This window comes from Scyliorhinus torazame, chromosome 5 (assembly GCF_047496885.1).
Source record: "Scyliorhinus torazame isolate Kashiwa2021f chromosome 5, sScyTor2.1, whole genome shotgun sequence".
NCBI classification, from domain to species: Eukaryota; Metazoa; Chordata; class Chondrichthyes; order Carcharhiniformes; family Scyliorhinidae; genus Scyliorhinus; species Scyliorhinus torazame.
The window spans coordinates 161,746,662-161,768,587 of NC_092711.1; the positions used below are offsets into that span (position 1 = coordinate 161,746,662).

General features: G+C 44.9%; 1 protein-coding gene across 1 annotated transcript; it reads left to right on the forward strand.

The window, feature by feature from the left end:
- The first annotated feature begins 950 nt into the window (after window positions 1–950).
- On the forward strand, window positions 951–9,586 carry LOC140422256 (uncharacterized). The gene is made up of 2 exons (XM_072507299.1): window positions 951–1,298; window positions 4,519–9,586. Exon 2 carries the CDS (start codon window positions 5,055–5,057, stop codon window positions 5,919–5,921), a length of 867 nt encoding a protein of 288 aa, XP_072363400.1. The 5' UTR covers window positions 951–1,298; window positions 4,519–5,054; the 3' UTR covers window positions 5,922–9,586.
- Window positions 9,587–21,926: the final 12,340 nt, after the last annotated feature.

Genomic DNA, 21,926 nt, shown 5'->3' on the forward strand with positions numbered 1-21,926 from the left:
TGGAGTTCTATATCATCTATGTTGTGTTATTCGTTTTAATTTGATTATGCGGTTAGTCAGTTTGTGAAATTTTTGGGTTTACAAACTGAATTGTTATATAATCTTACCCTCTTTCCCCACTCACTACTTTAACCTGTTAACTGGTTCTTCAATTGATCTAGTATTTCATCTTGAGGCTCTTGTCTCTCAAATATCCTGTTCCAAATTAATTCTGCAATATGTTGCTTGGATTTATGTTGGCAATATCTCTTGTTCCACTCTGTGCCCACGATTCGTTTTGTTATTCTGTTGCATTCAGTGTTTAAAAATTATTTAAAACATAACAATTTATTAAAAATCTGTCCAACTCATCTGTGAATATATTCAATGACCCCCACACCCCACTGGTCCCTGTGGAAGAAAGATCCAGAGATGAATAACCCTCCAAGGGAAGAGATGACTGGATTGTACTTTATTACAGAACCATAAATAATTTTTCTAATGTGTACCATATAACAGCACGAGAAATGTCTCTGTCTGGTATTAATTTACTGTCCCCTTAAATGTCAACCATCACCTGGAGTAACCAGCCCTTTAATGGTGACCATTAGGAAAGGGACCATCCTTTTACCCAGACAAATAAATGTGAGAAGCTGAGGGAGCAAAGGATGTCAATGTCTTTCACAGAGAGAGAGACGTGGGCCAAGCTTTGCAGAGTCTGCACCCTCCCTGGATTCACTTCCTTTCCCTTCAGTTGCTGCAGGTGACCAATTAAAGGTCAGAATGAGAAAAGAAATGGAAAGAGGAAGAAAATAAAGTGTTTTACTCACAGATGTTGGAGACAAGAGGAAGTTCACAACTGTGTGAGGCCCCAGTTTTCCTCATTGTCCAGTTTCCACGTTCGAACAACGGGGGAGCTGATTGGATGGTGGAAGTGAGTCCTTCCGGTTCACCAACTCTTCCCATTGGTCAACAACCTTCTTCCGCCCCATTCATTGTTCCCCCTGCTCGAGACAAGGTTTCCAGGCAACCGGCTGACAGCTCCGGCCAGACCGAGAAGTCGCACGGTGATTTCCCCTCCCCCCGGCCCGGGGATGCGCATGTCCGAGGGAGAGGAGAGAATGCGCATGTCCGAGGGAGAGGAGAGAATGCGCATGTGCGAGGGAAAGCTCACCCCTGACCTTCCTGCTGAAGCGTTGACCAATGGGAAAGATTGGATGACCGGAAGGACTGTGGTACTCCAGGCAATCAGTGCGGGCTTTGTGTGAATGGAGTTTGACCTTCACACAGACTGAAATATCCTCCTGTCTGCAACATCTGTGAGTAAAACTCTTTTCTCCCCCTTTCCATTTCTTTTCTCATTCTCACCTTCAATTGGTGACTTGCAGCAACTGAAGGGAAAGGAAGTGAATCCAGGGAGGGTGCAGACTCTGGAAAGCTTGGTCCAGATCTCTCTCTCTCTTAAAGACATTCATGGAGGCTCGAGCAAAAACTTTCTCTGCGTCGAAGGAGATCACCAGCCCATCCACTGTGTATTTCTGGAAAGCCTGAATCACATTCAGCAACCTTCCAACATTGTTACTGGAAAGTCTTCCCCCTTATAAACCCAGACTGGTCCCCCCGCCCCCACACGATTGTTGGAAGGATGTCCTCCAGCCTGCTCGCCAAAACTTTAGATCGTAATTTGAAGTCAAGATTCAAAAGAGATATTGGCCAATAAGAGACACACTCCTCTGGGTCCTTCAGAATCAAAGAGATAGTAGCCTCCCGAAGAGTCGATGGCAGCATCCCTGAGTCAAAAGAGTGACAATACATACCCATCAATGGGTCCAACAACAAATCCTCAAGCGCCCGATAAAACTCACACCCACAGCCATTGCGGTCCCGGGGCTTTACCCGGCTGCAGCTCCTTCATGGCCTTTGAGACCTCTTCCCTAGAAAGGGGAGCATTAAGAGGCTCACACTGGCTTTCTGAGGCCTCCGTAAGCTTCAGGGAAGAGAATAAATGCTCCATATCCAACAACACTTCACCAGACTTCAGAGACTTTATAATCCTGTATAGAATTCCCCAAATCCCTGTTTATCTCCTCTGTCCTCACAACCCTTTTCCCTCCCCCACGTCACACAGAGGGAATTGTTCCAATGTCGGCCTTTTTCTTTGTCAACAGGTCAAGTATTTGCTCAGTTTATTCCCAAACTCGTACAACGTCTGCCTCGCAAACCTTTCTCAACCTGCTGAATCAATACGGAGTCCAAAGCCACTCTTGCCGCATTAACCTCCTTCAGCAATAGCTTATTTGAGATCTCCTCATAATTCTGCTCGGCCTTCGTGAAACAAACCCCCAGACATTGCTGGTTCTTCAGCATCCGAGCATAAACTTTACACGTCTCCCATAAAATGGAGGGGGAATACCAGGGGTCAAGTTAATCCAAAGGAAGAACTCAAACTCGTTCTTAAAATGCATAGTAAATGAAATATCTCTTATCAGAGAGGCAGCAACCGTCCACATTCTCGACCTGGGGGTGAACCCTCGAGTAGAATTCCAGAGAAACAGGGGAATGGTCCACAATCGATGTTCACTTTGGTGCAAGAGGACACCAGGTGTAGGATCGTCCTTGACATAAAAATGTCGTTGATTCTAGTGTGACATTGATTAGGACTAGAAAGAAGGTAAAATCTCCTCCCCTCAGGTGCAAAGTGCTCCAAACATCCACATAACCCACCTCCTCACAAGTAAAGGCCAACGCCCTAGCAGCATTGGGGGGGGGGGGGGGGGGGGGGGGGGGGCTTTCCTGGTAACCGGGAGCTTATCTACCAGAGGATTTAAGGGACAGGTGAAGTCGCCAACCACGAAAGAGTTAGTTGAAGCTAACTCTGCAAATCCACAAAGGCCTCCGGGGAGTAATTTGGCGATCCATAAACATTCATTATTGAAACAATATCTCCATGCACCGAACCTCTAATGATCACATATCTACCTCCTTTGTCCTTGGTGCAGGTTTCAACCTTAAAAGAGATATTTTTATTAATAAGGATTGCAACACCCCTGCTATCAAGTAGATGAAAAGGAGATGAAAAAACCTGCCCCACCTAATCCCACCCCAATTTAAAGTGTTCCTCATCGTCCAGATGAGTTTCCTGTCATAAAGCTATGTCGACTTTCTCCTTAAAAAAGGAGAGGATAACCATAGATTTGAGATAGGGAAGTGGGGTTGGAAATTGTCGGAGATGGGATTGGAAAGTAATTAGGGCACTAAAAGATTTATTTCTTGGGGGTCTTTTTGCGGGATTGAAGGAACTGGGAGCGAGGTATGGGCTGGAGCAAGGGGAAATATTTAGATACATGCAGATTCGAGACTTTGCCAGAAAGGAGATACAGAACTTCGAAGTAAAGCCGGCTTCCACATTGCTGGAGGAGGTGCTGACGACAGGGGGTCTGGGGAAGGGGTAGTATTGCCGGTTTACGGGGCTATTTTGGAGGAGGAGAAGGCCCCCTGTGTATTTATGTTTGCCCGATGTATTGTTCTCATGTATGGAATGATCTGTCTGAACTGTATGCAGAACAATACTTTTCATTGTATCTCGATACACGTGACAATTAACAAATCCAATCCTCACCATTGAGGTGATAGTATTTCTAATCAGTAAGGCTACTCCACCCACTCTGCTGTATTCTCTGTCCCTCCTGTAAACTTTATAACCGGTCTATTTGTCCAGTCCAGACCATGCTGCTACTTGTTTTTGGAACTGTATTGAGTTCCCCTGAGACCTTCCCCTCCCCCACCATTTGTTAGTTTAAAGTCCTTGTTACCTCCCTATTTATCCGTTCCGGGAGGACACTGGTCCCAGATCGGTTCAGGTGGAGACCGTCCCAACTGTACAGATCCCTCCTGTCCCAATACTGATGCCAGTGCCCCATGAAATGGAACCCTTCTTTCCTGCACCACTCCTTTAGCCACGTGTTTACTTCCCTAATTTTCTCGTCCCTATGCCAAATTACACATGGCTTGGGGAATAATCCAGAGATTATAACCCTTGAGGATCTGTTCTTTAATTTTGTTCCGAGTTCCTGATATTCCCAAACAGGTCCTCTTTCCGAGTCTTGCCGATATTGTTTGTCCCAATGTGGACCCCAACAACTGGATCCTCCCCCTCCCTCTCCAATATCCTTTCAAGCCGGTTAGAGATGCCCCTCACCCTGGCACCAGGCAGGCAACATACCATGTGGGACTCTCGGTCCTGCTTCCAAAGGGAATCAGTTCCCTAATTACAGAATCCCCGTCAGCTACCACTTTCTCTCCCCGCTTGAATGGCCTCCTGTACCAGGGTGCAGTGGTCAGCGAGCTCATCCTTCCTACAGTCACAGCTCCGAAACTCCGTCCCTCCAAGTCCGCTCCCTGGAGACTAGGTCTGGGGAATAGGTATTGGAGACGAGGTATTGGGGAATGAGAGGAAGCAATGTTCCATAGAAACTAGAATTCTCTGTTCTGAATTTCTATCCTATACTGAGTGTTGACTTTTGTAAACTCCTTTTACAGATATTACAAGAGGAGGAATTACAGACAGAAATTTCAATTATCATGTCTCGGTCTTACAGACTCACTCGATACCTTGGAATCTGAGTATCATCGGCCTTTGAATCTAGAAGGAGAAATGTTTGCCCAATCTGGCGGCTTCAAAAGATTTTAACCATCAGTGTGACTGGAAAAGCACCGAGACACACACACCCGAGTGAGAGTGTTCCAGAACACTGACTGTGGAAAGAGCTTTAACCTGTTACACTGCCTGAAAAAGACATCACACCATTCACAGCGGGGAGAGACCATACTCGTGTTTAATAATAATCTTTTATTGTCACAAGTATGAAGTTACTGTGAAAAGCCCCTCGCCGCCACATTCCGGCGCCTGTTCGGGTAAGCTGGTACGGGAATTGAACCCGCGCTGCTGGCCTTGTTCTGCATCATAAACCAGCTGTCTAGCCACTGAGCTAAACCAGCCCTTCACCAGTTTGTGTGTGGTCAAGGCTTCAACTGATTGTCTCTCTGACCTGGAGAGACACAAGGAGACCCAAAACATGGAGAAACCGTGGAAATGTGGGGATTGTGGGAAGGCATATAGTGTCCCATCTCAGCTGGAGATTCATCGACGCAGCCACACTGGTGAGAGGCCGTTCACCTGCTCTCAGTGTGAGAAGGGATTCGCTCAGTTCTCCAGCCTGAAGAAACACCAGCGGGTTCACACTGGGGAGAGGCCGTTCACCTGCTCTCAGTGTGGGAAAGGATTCACTCAATTTTCCAGTCTGACATCACACCAGCGAGTTCACTCTGGGGAGAGGCCGTTTACCTGCTCTCGGTGTGGACAGAGATTCACTCAGTTATCTAACCTGCAGTCACATCAGCGAGTTCACACCAGGGAGAGGCCATTCCCCTGCTCCCAGTGTGGGAAGGGATTCACTGAGTTATCCAGCCTGAAGAAACATCAGCGGGTTCACACTGGGGAGAGGCCGTTCACCTGCTCTCAATGTGGGAAGGGATTCACTCAGTTATCCAGCCTGCGGAGACACCAGCGAGTCCACACTGGAGGGAGGCCATTCATATGCATGGTGTGTGAGAAGGGATTCAGTGATTCATCTACCCTGCGGACACATCAGCGAGTGCACACCAGGGAGAAACCGTTCACCTGCTCCCAGTGTGGGAAGGGATTCAGAGATTCATCCCACCTGCGGATACACCAGCGAGTTCACACTGGGGAGAAGCCTTTTACCTGCACTCAGTGTAGGAAGGCATTCACTCAGTTGTCCAGTCTGAAGTCACACCAACAAATTCACACTGGGGAGAGGCCATTCCCCTGCTCTCAGTGTGGGAAGGGATTCACTCAGTTATCCAGCCTGAAGAAACACCAGCGAGTTCACACTGGGGAGAAGCCGATCACCCCTCAGTGAGGGAAGGGATTCGCTCAGTTATCCAGCCTGAAGAAACACCAGCGAGTTCACACTGGGGAGAAGCCGATCACCCCGCGCTGAGGGAAGGGAACGCTTGATTCATTGCACCTGCTGAGACACCAACAAGTTCACAAGTGATTACAGGGGTTGGATTCTCTGTTATTGTATCTGCTTCAATTACATCTAGGACTGAATTTTGTTCATTTTGAGAGTTGGTCAATGGGGATGGCCGTAGGGTTTCTTTCTGCTGGACTGGCCGGTCTCACGGCTTTGCCTCCGGTGGGCTGACGCTCTTTGAGCCTTGTTGCAAATTCCTTGTTTCAAATTTCACAAGGATCAGAGTGAAGGGGTGTTTGGAAGTGAGCCGATATTTAGTTTGCATTTCTGTTTGGATCCTCCCAAATTATACCACATTGCCATGACGATGGGCCCTGGTGGTTACATGTTTTTGTTGAATTTATCTGAGTTTTCTTCTGTGAGAAACACCATCAGGGTATGAGGGGCAAGTTGTCTGAGGGGGACTGGGAAACCACATTAAATGGTATAATGAGAGACAGGCAATAGCTAATATTTAAGGAATTATTATATATCTGCCGGGGGGGGGGGAGGGGGAGGGGGGTCAGTTAGCTGGATGACTGGTTCACGATGTGGAGTGATTCCAATAGCAGGGGTTCAACTGTCGTACTGGCTGAGGTTATCTATGAAGGGTCCACCTTCTCAACATTGCCCCTCGCACGAGGCGCTCTCTCCCTCTATTTCACTTTCTCCCTCTCCCTTGCCGGAACTTTGGCGCCTCTCATTTCTCATATATACACCAAATATAGATTCTTTTTGGGAACAGAAATCCAACAGGAAAAGTGATACAACAGTTGCTAACAAGGAAAGTTAAATAGTAGTAAGCCTGAGGATTGGGAACTTGGTTTAGAATTCAGCAAAGGAGGATCAAGAAACTGATAAAGAGAAGATAGAATGAGAGAGCAAACTGGTGAGAAACATAAAAACTGACTGGAAAAGCTGCTATAGGAATGTGAAGAGGAAAAGAGAGGGTGCAGAGGAGATTTACAAGAATGGTACCAGGGATGACGGACTTCAGTGAGTTGGAGAGACTGGAGCATCTGAATTTTCTCTTTTTAGATCAAACAGGAATTAGGGTTGGGAATGGGGCCAATGGGCCCATTGAGTCCATGCTGGCTCTCTGTAGATCTCACCATCGCCTTGTTCTATCCCTGTCGTTTTATTTCCCTCAGGTCCCCATCCAATTTCCTTTTGGAAACATTCCATCATCTCTGCTTCTACCCCCATCGTAGGGAATGGGCTCCAGATGTTTACCAATTTCTTTAAATGCAAATTGGTTTCAGAGAGCGAAGGCCATTCTGCCCATCGTCCCCATTCTGCCTCTTTGAATGAACTATCTAATTAATCCCAGTACCCTGAAAGTTTATACTTCTTTCCAGAGTGTGTCCAGTTCCATTTTGAAAGCTATAGTTGAATTTACTTCCTGCACAATTGTCAGGCTGTGAATCTCAAATCAGAATAACTCGTTCTGTTTCAAATTAAATAATTTCACAATATCCTATGTTTGGTTTTTCACAAGGTATTTGAAATGGAGTGAAAGGCATGGTTGTTACACAAAACTACGACTCAATCTTTATTAATGATCATTGTGAGTGGGCCGAGGATGATATGTCCAAGTCTGGGGACTATTTCTAAAATGAAATTACATTTCTATAGCACCTTTCATGACCACAGGATCTCCTAACACATTTTACATCCAGTGAAGTGCTTTTGAAGTGTAGTCACTGCTATCATGTGGGGAACGATGGGTATGCTTCGTGACAAAATTTAATTTAAAAATAACCTTCATCCATAAGTAACAAGGTCAAGGAAGCGGTGTTAAATTCTAGCACATGAGTGGACTTCTAATTAAAAAATGAATACTGTGTAAATCAAAATGTTTCCAGAAACTGCTGAAGTAGTGGAAATTGTTTAAACTACTCATTCCAAAATTTTGAAAAGCTACTGGTCATCATATACTGCCAAAATCTGGCTCAAGAATAAGGTTCATTGTTCCATCTGATCAAAATTAGTAAGAAAGTAAGCTATTGTATTCTACAAAACTGACTTTTTGAACTACTGTATCCTGTATTAACCAAATGTATTAATTGAAGATTACTGTATTAATTAGCTACCTGTCAGAAACAGATGATTGAATAAGTAGTGAGCTTTAATTGAGTTAGTTAATAAATCAATTGTTACGTTAAAAGACAGTTTAAATTGCTGTAAAAATGTAATGCTCACTTTGAGTATGTAAAGAATGTGCAATGAGGATAAATGTACTGGCAAGAGAGACCTTCAAGCTCTGATTAGCCTCAACATTTGAAACCACAAATAAGGGATTATATAGAATCAGATAAAGGGATAGTAAGAAACAGTTCTGTTGTATTCATGTCTAAGTAATGAGAGATGTGTGGAGTTTGTATGTTCTCCCTGTGTCTGCTTGAGTTTCCTCCGGGTGCTCTGGCTTCCTCCCATAGTCCAAAGATGCGCAAAGTTTAGGTGGACTGGCCACGCTAAATTGCCCCTTAGTATCCAAAGTTTCCACAAACAGCAAATGATAATGAGCCGATGATGTGTTTTAGTGATGTTGATTGAGGGATAAATATTGACCAGGACACCGGGGATAACTCCCCTGCTCTTCTTCAAAATAGTGGCTGTGGGAACTTTTACACCCACCTGAGAGGGGCAGACAGGGCCTCAGTTTAACATCTTATTTGAAAGAACGCTGTTCTGACAGTGCAGCACTCCCTCAGTGCTGGGACCAGGAATGTTGGATTGGAGTTTTGTCCTCAGGTCTCTGGACTGGGATTTGATCCCACACACTTCTAACTCAGAGGTGAGAGAGCTGCCCACTGAGCCACGACTGACACTATAGACTATGGGCGCGATTCTCCGGCCTCATTGCGCTCTCGATTAAGAGGAACGAGGCCGCTGAACAGCGGGAAATGCCCAAAACGAGATCCGCGCCAGGCGCCAAACAGTTTGCGATGCAACCGGCCCATTCCCCTTGGTGAAATCAGGATCTCGCCGTAGCGAGGTGAGAAACCAATTATCACCACTTCAGCCCCATTTCTATACAATTAACAAGAGCTACCCCAGATCCAATGGCCTCCCGTCATTCAGCGGCCTCTTCAGCAAGTGCTCACACTGGCGCCGAATAGTATTTCTTTTGAAAAGCTGAAACCAGTGTCATGTTAGAGTACCTTTAAGAAATGAACCTTTAACAGATTAAGCTGATCATATTACTGAAGTGATGTCACAAGGAGGAGCTGAGCTCACTTCTGCTTTTGGTTTCAGTTTGAGAAAGCAGCTTGGATGTGTCTGTGTGTTTCCAGTGAGCTGCAGGAAGAAAAGCAAGGTGCTGGAGCTCAAGTCAACCAAGCTGCTTCTCTCTCCCACCCAACAGAAAATATATATATTCTGTGACCTGGTGTGTTACTGTTTTGAAGGTTTGAAGTCTTTTGGATGTTTGAAGGAACATTTTGAGGGATTATTTAGTGTTGTATTATTTTCGGGGTTGTCTTTGAAGTAAGGGGTGTTAAGGGATCCAATGTTTATTTAAAAGGTTAAGTTGAGTTCATAGAATAAACATTGTTTTGTGTTAAAAACCACATGTCCATAATTGTAATATCACACCTGGGGAACAAGCCACGTGTTTCAAAAGCAGCAATCCATTAAAGGGGGAGGTTGGTTGAACTCCATGATACATTTTGGGGTTCTGAAAACGCTTCTCCCATAACACCAGGCAGAAGGACTCCTGTGGTGAGCCGAGGTGAGTAGCCATCTTTGCTCACAGGCAAAGAGCCCGGGGGCACTGGGCATGCTGCCCCAGTACTCGGGGGGTGGGGGACCTTCTGCAGGGGTGGGTCACCAAGGGGTGAGGGGAGGCTCTGGGGGTGGCAACTACATGGGCACCACCATGCCAACCCCTGGATCATGTGTTCCCATTCCAGAGCCAACCCTTGTCCCTGCCCATCTGCCCCAACGACCACCGATAACCCCATCAACTGCTGAGGCCTCTGGCTGTGTGGCTGAAGGCTATTGCTGATCGGGAATTGGCAATTGTGCGCCCTTAAAGTGAGCCCTTCACAGATGCCAAGTGGATTCCCGTGGGTGGGCAGGCCTTGTAGCATGTGGGAGTCATTGTCTAGCATTGCAATCAAACCTTGATGCCTGGACACTGTGCCTGAACACTGCAGGAGACAAGAGCATACACGCAGCATCTGCACACCCAGGGGATTGGACAGAGCCTCAGGGACGTCCACGGCCAGAGGGTGGGTGGGTGCCACATCAGGTGGGGGGGGGGATGCCTGGAGAGATGGGCAAAGGGACCGGGGATCAGCCCACATTGCAGAAGAAAGTGACAGAGGCATCATAATATAATGTTTGTGCAAAGAGGTATTTATTGTGCTGTACATTATCCCACTCCTGGTGGCGTGGTGCCCCCCCATCCCCACGCCCAGTGATCCTCGACGTGCCTGGCCCTCCCAGCTCGAACACTGTGTCTAGCTGTGACCAACATTGACAAAGCTGCACAGGCGTGACTGACGTTCATTCAAGTGTCTATCTGAAACCGCGCACCAGGGAATGAACGCAGGCGGACCATTTTGGTTGAAGCCACGCTAACGTGACTGACGGATTCGAAGCTGCGGAGATGGGCCAACGCTCACTCGAGCGTCTGGTTGAAGCTGCACAGGTTGTTGAAATGATGTGGAGATGCCAGCGTTGGACTGGGGTGAGCACAGTACGAAGTCTTACAACACCAGGTTAAAGTAGGTTTATTTCGATGTCACTAGCTTTCGGAGCGCTGCTCCTTCCTCAGGTGAATGAAGAGGTCTGTTCCAGAAACACGTATATAGACAAATTCAAAGATGCCAAACAATGCTAGGAATGCGAGCATTAGCAGGTGATTAAATCTTTACAGATCCAGAGATGGGGTAACCCCAGGTTAAAGAGGTGTGAATTGTCTCAAGCCAGGACAGTTGGTAGGATTTCGCAGGCCAGATGGTGGGGGATGAATGTAATGTGACATGAATCCCAGGTCCCGGTTGAGGCCGCACTCATGTGTGCGGAACTTGGCTATAAGTTTCTGCTCGGCGATTCTGCGTTGTCGCGGGTCCTGAGGCCGCCTTGGAGAACGCTTACCCGGAGATCAGAGGCTGAATGCCCTTGACTGCTGAAGTGTTCCCCGACTGGAAGGGAACATTCCTGCCTGGTGATTGTTGCGCGATGTCCGTTCATTCGTTGTCGCAGCGTCTGCATGGTCTCGCCAATGTACCATGCTTCGGGTTGTTGAAGCCATGCAAGTGGGCCAATGCTCACTCGAGTGTAGTTGAAGCCGCATAGTTCACTGCATTTTCTTTACTTTTGTCTATTTGTTATATTTCTTTCTCCATCGCATCAGAAAATAAATAAATAAATAATGCCGAATACAAAAAGAAAGAGAATGTCCCGGGTTCTGATTGAGGAGCCGTGAGCTCCATCACAGGGTTCATAGCGGAACATCAATCTCAGTTAATGCAGAAAGATGGTTGGGACCCACACCTTACGGCTGGGGAACAGGAAAGCTGGTGGATGGGTCAGAAGAAGGATAGAGAACAAAAGGGGTAATAATTTTGAGCAGCCTATATTTAGTGAAGAATTAGACAAAGGAATGAGACAATCCAGTCCAGCCGGTGGCTGCAGTTTGCAGCAACACAGTTGGGCAGATAGGGTGGGGCCGCCCCAGTGGATAAAACACAATCACCAATCGCCATTGGGCCGAGGATACTGAGCCTCATCTCCCTGTGGCCAGAACCAATAGATATTGAGAATTGAAGGAAAAGGAGAGACATTTAGTAAACCCACAGGGTAAGACGAATCCTGAAGGAACACAAATTTGCTGAGGAAAGGCAATGGTGTCACTTTACCTGCCTGAAGACACAGGAAACTGAACGATAAAATGAAACCATTCAGCTGGACTGCTGGAAATGAAATACAGGCTTGTGTCTCAAAGGAAAACTCCGTCTGTGAAAAAGCATTTTTGCAAACTTTAAACCAAAGTTGACAAGTTGACAAGGACAAGTACAGCTCCTCCTGCGATTACCAAGGGAGAGGCTGCCCTAAACATTCAGTCATATATTCTCCCCTCGTCCTGGCGAGTTAACAACAGTTATAGTTAAAAATGTAACAAATGAATTTACTGTTCCCTTTGAGATGCTAGTAAGAGGTTCTAAAAAAATGTTTACAATTAGTTTGGATAGGAAACTAAACTTCATCTAATGTGAAACTCTGATTGAAATAAAATTCCAACCGCTTGGATTTATGAGATAGGTTTGAAAGTAAGTAACCCATGTTTCAGTAAGTCTGTTCCAAAACAAAGATAAGACGAGTTTGGCAGCAATCCAATTTTAACTCCCCAGTACATTTGGGTGATAAAAATGTTGAGAGTCAGTTAACAGCTCATTTCACAAAATATCGCTTGCAACTTTGGTTAAGTAGCAAATATTGGAAATTGAAGGGGAAAAGGATAGACAACAGAAATGAAATTGAAGCAAATAGGCCAAAAGATGTTCTAAATTGCGAAAGGGGACACACATTGCGTGCCAAGTCTTCCTGTCCCTTTAGGTTCTGTAGGGAAATTAACCATTTCAGGAGACAGCAGATTTGTTTTAAATCGCCTAGAAAATTGTGTGTCTGTGATTCTGTAGATGTCTATTTTAATTTAAATAAAGTTTAATTGTGGATTTGTAGGAATTCAACAAGACCAGTTAAAAGTGGAAATTTTCAGCGTAATTCAGGGCAATTTGGAATCAGTGTGAGAAATATATCATGTTTATCACATCTCCCCAAATAAGGAACAAGCATTTTTGCAGGTGGTAATTTCTTTATTTTTGACAAAATGTAACAATCTGTTTCCCACAATCTAAATCCCACCCAGTCACTAGTGAGGTTAAGATAATTAAGAAAGGACAACAAAGAATAGAGAGAAAATGAACACAAATCCTTTCCTGTGTGAATGATTCCTTGTGTGTGTATGATTCCTTGTGTGTGTGTAAGTGCTGTTTGTGTGAGCGATCTAATGACTTGTTAGCTCCCTATAGTCTGCTCATGTGTCGTCTCAGTTTTACTCCTTGCCTGTTTAATATGTGTCCCATATTTCTAGGGAATTATGAAAAGTGATAACTGTGTGTGTCTAAATTTGCAGTGAGGGATTGGGAGTTTGCAGTGTTCTGTCTTTGAGGTCCTCGAGCGACAAGAGAATGAACTGTTTGAAATTTACAGCTGTGAAAATGATTGTTGTTTTTGAAAACAGTGTCAGACGCTAGAGGGAAGAGTCTATTCCTTCAATGGGTGAATTACAGTAGTTAAGGATGAGGGAAACATCCCAGTATCATTGAGTGGGATCTCTGGACATTCAGGAAAAGGGTCATGTCTGTATTTGCAGATGGAAGCTGAGGAAGTGAATAGGGTAAAGATCCGTTCGAGGAGGTTGATGTGACCCTGTTTGTCGCCGGATTACGGCGGAGTGAATGGAGAGCAAGAACAAGATGGGTGATAGTTGGACAAGGCGGGATGAAAGTAAAAGGGAATTGAGATGGTTTCTATGGATACAAGGACAAGGCTTCTTTTGAAGAGGAGATGAAATACATGTAATGGAAATCTAAAAGCCAACCACACTGCTGTTTGAATTAGTGACAATTCTGGAATGTGAAAACTACTTTAAAAGAAAATGTTATCAGCTGACAAACCCGGATTCCACCCAAGTGAGTGGGACCGTGCAAAGTAACTATGACCAGGGATACATGCTGGACATCCAAGGATGTGGGCGCTAGAAACACTGGTCACAACCAAAGCACCTCACTAATTGATCTTGTTTTTTAGAACATTAGCAGTAGCCAACCGGTGACGACTGGGGCGGGCATTTGTTTAAGTTTATAGAATGTTAACAGCCGTATCGATTCTCGTGGGACTGATGACCACAGGAATGGGAGGTGTACCCGCTCGCTCGACATCACCACAGAAGAAGCAGTCAAGACCTCGTCACCACCCGTGCCAACTGGCCCACTTCATCCAACCACGAGTCCAGGACCAGAGATGGGGTTGTATTAATTAATGAGAATAAGATTTTCTATGATAATGTCACCATGAGCTGGTGCCCGTAGTCCTAAACATTACAGACATAGCCTACCTCAATGACCGAAGCTGCCCATTATAACGGCGAGACATGGCCAATAGCTGCACCGAGGAACAAAACAGGTTAAAATGCAGCTTGACGAATACCACTACGGCATTTAATACCAGAACTACAATGATTAATTCTATTGATCTAGCAACTGTTAACCTGAAGGTCCGAACGTTCAGCTTACAGCAAAAAGGATTCTGGGGAAGGGGAAAGGGATTCAGTGAACTCAACTGGGTACAGACCTGGGTAATTTAAAACTTGGCCGCTCTATTGGGAAATCATGCAATCTCCATTAATAAATTAATTGGGGGGCAGCACGGTGGCGCAGTGAGTAGCACTGCTGCATCACGGCGCCGAGGTCCCAGGTTCGATCCCGGCTCTGGGTCACTGACCGTGTGGAGTTTGCACATTCTCCCTGTGTTTGCGTGGATTTCACCCCCACAACCCAAAGATGTGCAGGGTAGGTGGATTGGCCATGCTAAATTGCCCCTTAATTGGAAAAAATGAATTGGGTACTCTAAATTTCTTTCTTTTTAAAAAAGTAATCAATTAATTGGGAAAACTATTTTGGATGATGAAAATAAGAACGATGTTTGTAGCACCAATGGATCATGGGTGCTTGGTCAGGTGTGAGAAAATCTGAGGCAGATTAGCGAGGGAATGGTCCCACTGTGGGTTACAAATGAACATCTAATTAGCCCGTCACAACCATAGGTTGCCTGGATGCCAGCTCAGGGGATTAACACATGTATATAGTATTGATGTTGAATGTATTATGAATAACAATTTGTTAATGGGTACTGTTTTAGCGATACCCATTATAGCCATGTTGTAAGGAACCTCTTATGAATCCTTACCTGCCCCTTGTTTTCCTTTTTAATTTCTGTCTTGTTGGCTGCTATGAAATTGCAGGCTTTGGTTTTAAACTGAAACCCCTCTGGTGCTACTTGAACTGGCCCAAGAGAACTGCCCTCAGTGCAGTGTGCTATGTGGCATAGTCCAGTGATATCATTTTGATGGACTTGGCTAGCAGCTAACCAATGCTCCTGAAATTCCAGGGCACATTCAGTTTACAAGTTTGATTGGGAGAGTGCTTCCGAGATTTCTGCGAAGAAGCAGCACAGAATCCATTTTAATTTAGTTCTGTTAAAACCCTGGAGTGAGCAGCTCTGGACTCTCACTATCAGCTAAGGCTGGTGATTAAAACATTCTTAGCCAGGCGTCATGTGAGAGTACATTTAAAAAATGGGTGTTTAAGAAATGTACCTTTAAGAAATGGGTGTTTATCAGTGATGTCAGAGTGTGGGTGGAGCTGGGCTGTCTGTCAGCTTTTTACTTTCGTTTTAGGCTGTTTGCTGCAGGGTATGTTTTAGTTTCATTTTCAGAGCTAGATAGCCGCTGTCACAGCCAAAAGGTGTATTAATCTCGCTCTCTGTAATCTAAAGACTGTAAATCGATCCTTTGGTGATTTAAAACTGATAATTGCTCTCAATAGTGAATTTCAACCTGATCTTTGTGTTTTAAACGTTTTTTTAAAGTCTTATGCATGTTAAAAGGATAGCTTAAAGGATTACTTAGTATTGCATTCTTTGGGGGTTGTATTTGAATTGATGGTTGCTAAGATGTTCACTGTATGTTTTAAAAAGGTTAACTTGAGTTAATAGAATAAACATTGTTTTGCTTAAAAAAAAACGTTTCAATTTCTGCTGTATCACACCTGTAGAGTGGCCGTGTGCTCCCCATACCACAATCTATTAAAACCTGTGGGTAAGGTGAACTCCATGATACACTTTGGGGTTCACTAAACCCTGGCCCATAACACAGGCCTGTGAAAGTGACTTCGGATTGCAATGCTGCAAGCGGTCTCTCCAGCCAAGCCTGTGAAAGCTTAATCCTCTGTTGAAAGGCTGGGAAAAGCCTAGTCTGATATTTCTCTCCTGAGAACCCCAAAAGGTCCTGAAGACCAGACCCACCTCTCTCTCTTCATACCACAGCTAGAAACCCTGCACAAAGACCTGACAAGCAGTTGGAAGGCAGAGTGGATGGAGAACTGCTGTAAACTCTCAGGTAGAGAATTCTAATGTTATCTCAGTGATACTGAGAGTCAATCTGGCAAAGGCGACTCTCCAGAGGAATTTCTGCAGCCCGCAAGGTCTCATTGAAGGCAGGAACTAAAAGATCCAAAACCAATTGGTGGTTTTCAACACTTCATGTTCTGAGAAGAGCACTACCTACAAAGATCACAACCTCAGCAAAGATACTCATCTCACATTCCCAGTTTAATTACCTTTTTGTTTTTAACCCTTCCTTACCCCCACTGTGTGCCTGCCATGTGTGTGTGTGTGTGGGTGGAGGATGGGACAGTGAGGGGAATAATTAGATTCGCAGACTGTTGTTCCATTGTTACAATTACATGTTTATCTCTTCTTATGAATAAACACATTTTCATATTTTACTTACAATCTTGTGCCTGTAAGTCACATTGATTGGAGCAGTCAATGGTCAAAGATCTCAGGAAAATACACAAACTATTGGTTAATTCACTTATGTTGGGACTCCGGGGTCTGTGGGGCTGGAATTGACCGTGTTCTCACCCAGGGTGTCGTAACAATGTCAACACTAATTATACAGAGTGGGGAATATTGGGTACTTAGAGGAAGTCGTTATATCAGATATCATAACACTCCATCGTATGCTCCTCTTTTAATAGAGGATATTATGGTTAGTACAATATAATGGGGTACAGATAGAAGCCACTTCTGTAGTATTTGCACATCTAACATATGACCGTGAAGAAGCAAGATGTAGATTTAGTGCTACAATAATTTAACAAATGGAAATGCTGTGGGCTGCAAAGAACATAGAACATACAACGCCGAAGTAGAACATTCGGCCCATCGAGTCTGAATGGACCCATTTAAGCCCTCACTTTCACCCTATCCCCATAACCCAATAACCCCTCCTAACCCTTTTGGTCACTAAGGGCAATTTATCATGGCCAGTCCACCTAGCCTACACGTCTTTGGACTGTGGGAGGAAACTGGAGTATCCGGAGGAAACCCACCCAGACACGGGGAGAACGCGCAGACTCTGCACAGACAATGACCTAGCGGGGAATCGATCCTGGGACCCTGGCACTGTGAAGCCACAGTGCTAGCCATTTGTGCTACTGTGTATCATATTGCATACATTTGATGGGACTTATTGTACAACCATAGGACAATGAGAACCCCAGTGGCAACAACCGAGTACACCCCCTGTTCAATCGCTCTGTTTGTTTATACCCCCAGATACCAAAGTGGAACTGGTTGAAATATATAACAGAGAAACAGTTGGTATTTAAATTATGGAAAACATAAAAGATAAAACACTTGAATCACAACACAATATTTGAATCAATAAACACAATACTTGAATCACTTCTCTTATACAATCCCACACTACCAGAGCACCTGATCGGAATTCAGATGCAAATCCAACAAGTGTACCCGTCATACTATCCACTCCAACAATGAACCAAGGCTTTTACAAATGATATTGAACAAATAGACTCCTCCACATTGTGGGAGAGTTTGTGGAATTGGTGCTCAAATGTCCAAATACACTTATGGATTTGCACCATCTCCATGCCCCAGTCATAACGCAAATGATATTGATTATATACCTAATGTATCTTATTCTCCAGACGAGGAAGAAATGGCAATGGGGAATTCGGCTTAGTAGCTTTTACATCGTACTTGAGGTAACAAGGTAAAAGATCAAATGTCTGTATAAAGGGACAGTATAATACAGATGGTCTGAACACATGCCTTTATCCTCTTTATCTGCGTCTCTCTCTCTTTCTGACACTTTGTGTGGTTGGTTGATTTCTGTCTCTGGTCTGTGTTTGACTTCACAGCAGCCTGTAAATCGCTACTTTTGCCCTATACCCACAAACCTCTTCTTAGGTGCATATCTCTCTCTAAGCTTTCTCTCTCTCTAGTTTCCTCCTCACACCGTCTGAAATTGACTCATCTGTAACACCTGCATTTCATTCCTCGGTTGTTTCTAAGGCTCTAATGCGCTATGTGTCGGTTTCCTGTTTTGCAGCACTCAATTGCTATTGTAACCTTGCATTTTCTACCTCCTCATACAACTAGCTTTCGCTGTAGCCTTCCTCAGCTTGGAGGCACGTTTCGCTTGCCCCTTTCTCACCCCTTTGCAGTGTCCAAAGGGTCCCGGACCTTTGAATGCCTTATTGGCATCTTTGACTCATTTAGGCCATTTATTCTTTCGGTAATCTTGGAGTACTCTTTCCCAATCTGGATTATTACCAGCCACAATTTTAATTTGGACACAGTGTGACATTAAGGTGATCACTTAACCATGCCCACCCAGAGACGCCAAATGTTGACCCTCAGACGACGATATCAACTGACGTGGCGACAAAGAAACACTGACACAAGATATTAAGTACAACTCATTCTTTATTAATGTTTAAAACAGGGGGCAACACGGTGGCGCAGAGTTAGCCCTGATGCCTCATGGCGCAGACGTCCCAGGTTCGATCCCGGCTCTGGGTCACTGTTGGTGTGGAGTTTGCACATTCTCCCCGTGTCTGCGTGGGTTTTGCCCCAAAGGATGTGCAGGTTAGGTGGATTGGCCATGCTAAATTGCCCCTTAATTGGAAAAAATGAATTGGGTACTCTAAATTTTTTTTTTTTTTAAATTAATGTTGAAAACAAAAGATCAACATGAACTGTTCTTTATCTCACTTGTTAAAGTACTGATTACTTGTTACAATGAATCGTAAAACTCGTGGCTTGGGCCCAAATACTACTCATTGCAAGGTGAGGTGGTCAGTCTCCCTTTGATAGATTGTCTTCTTTTCTGAGCCCAGGACCCAGGGTTTCCCTGCGTGATGGTTATTCCTGTCGATCTTTGCTGTGGTGGCTCTGAGCATCCCCGCTTTTATCCCGTTTCTCCCAGTATCGTGAATGTTCTTAGTACATCAGTTTGTACATTACCAGCTGAAAACAACAGGGCACAAGTGCTGTCCATGTTCTTCTTATCTGTCCTTGCTGAGCAGTCTCTACAGCTGCAGCAGTTTCATGTTGAGTATATCTTATCTTATCACACCCTGCCAACTCAACAGGCTGGTTCATTAAACTGCATCTGTGTTCACAGTCCCTGTGCAAGATTGGCTACTTTTCCCATCATGCTTTGTGGGTGTTTAGCAGATTGTCACCCTGCTGTATTCTGTATTTAGTTTTGATCTTCCTGTATGTGTAGGAAAAACACTATTTACTCCCCAGGATAAAATAAATATCCTTCATCAGCTTTTGCGGATCATTTCAGTGGCAATCTGGTCTCTCAGGCTCAAAGAGCATCTTGAGACCGGCCGTCCCGCAGAGATTCTGACCCTCCCATTTCGCCAACTTGTCAGAATGAACATGGTTCATCCTGGAAGTGATTAACATCAGCAATTTGTTTTTTAAATTTTAGACTACCCAATTCGTTTTTTCCAATTAAGGGGCAATTTAGCCCCTACCCTGCCCTGCACATCTTTGGGTTGTGGGGGCAAAACCCATGCAGACATGGGAGAATGTGCAAACTGCACATGAACAGTAACCCAGAGCTGGAATCGAACTTGGGACCTTAGCGCCGTGAGGCAGCAGTGCTAACCACTGCACCACCGTGCTGCCCTGATTAACAGCAGCAATAACAGCAGAATCCAACCCGTACCATCATTTGTGGACTCGCTGGTGTCTCAGCAGGTGTGTTGACCGAGTGAATCCCTTCTCACACACTGAGCAAGTGAATGACCTCTCCTCAGTATGAATTCGCTGATGTGTCTGCAGGCTGGTTAACTCAGAGAATCCCTTCCCACACTGAGCGCAGGTGAACAGCTTCTCCAACGTGTGAACTATTTGGTGTGACTGCAGTTTGGATGAGTGAATGAATCTCTTTCCACACTGAGAGCAGGTGAATGCCCTCTCCCCCGTGTGAACTCGCTGGTGTGTCTGCAGGTGGGATACCGAGGGAATCCCTTCCCACACTGAGAGCAGGTGAACGGCCTCTCCCCAGTATGTATTTGCTGGTGTGTCTGCAGGCTGGATAACTGAGTGAATTCCTTCCCACACTGAGAGCAGGTGTACGGCTTCTCCCCAGTGTGAACTCGCTGGTGTGTCTCCAGACTGGAAAACCGATTAAATCCCTTCCCACAGTCGGAGCAGATGAATGGCTTCTCCCCAGTGTGCATTTGCTGGTGTGTCTGCAGGTGGGATAACTGAGTGAATCTCTTCCCACACTGAGAGCAGGTGAATGGCCTCTCCCCAGTGTGAATTCGCTGGTGTTTCTGCAGACTGGATAATTGAGTGAATCTCTTTCTACACTGAATGCAGGTGAATGGCCTCTCCCCGCTGTGAACTCGCTGGTGGAACATCAGTTCCTGAGAGCTTTTGAAGCTGTTCCCACAGTCAGAACATTTAAAAGGTCTCTCGTTGGTATGAGTGAGATTGTGTCTCAGCAGGTTGGATAACTGAGTGAATCCCTTCCCACACAAAGAGCAAGTGAAGGGCCTCTCCCCAGTGTGACTGTGTCGATGATATTCCAGCTTGGATGGGCAGTTAAATCCCTTCCCACAGTCCCCACATTTCCAAGGTTTCTCCATGTTTTGGGTCTCCTCGGGTCTTTCCAGGTTGGACAATCAGTTGAAGCCTTGTCCACACACAGAACACGTGTACAGTTTCTCCCCACTGCGAATAGTGTGATGTTTTTTCAGGCTGTGTAACTGGTTAAAGCTCTTTCCACAGTCAGTGCTCTGGAACACTGTCACTCGGGCGTGTGTGTCTCGGGGCTTTTCCGGTCACACTGATGTTTCACATTTGTTGAAGCCAACAGAACACGTCTCCTCCTAGATTGAAAGGTTGATGATATTCAGGTCCTGATGAATCGAGTGATTCTGTCAGATCTTGACATGACATTTGGTTAGAGATTTCTTTCTCTAAATCCTCACTTTGTAATATTCTGGAAAAGAAGTTTACAGAAGACATCACTGTCAGTACAGGATAGAAATTCAGAATAGACAATTCTAGTTTCTATCGAACATTCTTTCCTCTCTCATTCCCCAAAAGTTGTAATTCTCCATCTCACACACTCTCCCTCCGTTCTCACTCTGCTGTATCTAATATTCACCCTCTTAATTCTCCTGATTCAAGCTGATTGACAGATCCAAGCTCACTGCTTCCTGTCCTGGACGCAGAGACTGAAAATCTTCATGCAGGCTGCTAGTCAGATATATGTCTATATTAGTGGGCTAAAGATGCGTTTAATGTATAGGATTGTTTCAGTTGGTTAAGATACAGGGGGTTGTGATTGATCATTACCTTGAATTTGCTGCCGATGAGAGTAATCAGCAGAAATGATCAATAATTTCTACATGAAACTGGATGGGCTCTGCTGGCTTACAGAATGGGACCCACTTGAGACTGACAGAATTGCTTGCCGATTTGAAAAGTCCAATGGACTTCTTCCCTTCCGTTATAAATCTGACTGGAAATATATAACATAGCTACTGTACTATGTTACAAGAGTAAAATAATTAATGTACTTTATGACAGAACCATCAATAATATATCTAATCTACAGCCTCCCCGAACAGGCGCCGGAATGTGGCGACTAGGGGCTTTTCACAGTAACTTCATTTGAAGCCTACTTGTGACAATAAGCGATTTTCATTTTCATTTCAATCTGGATAACAACACCATATCACCATAACAACATATCCCCGTCCTCATGGAATC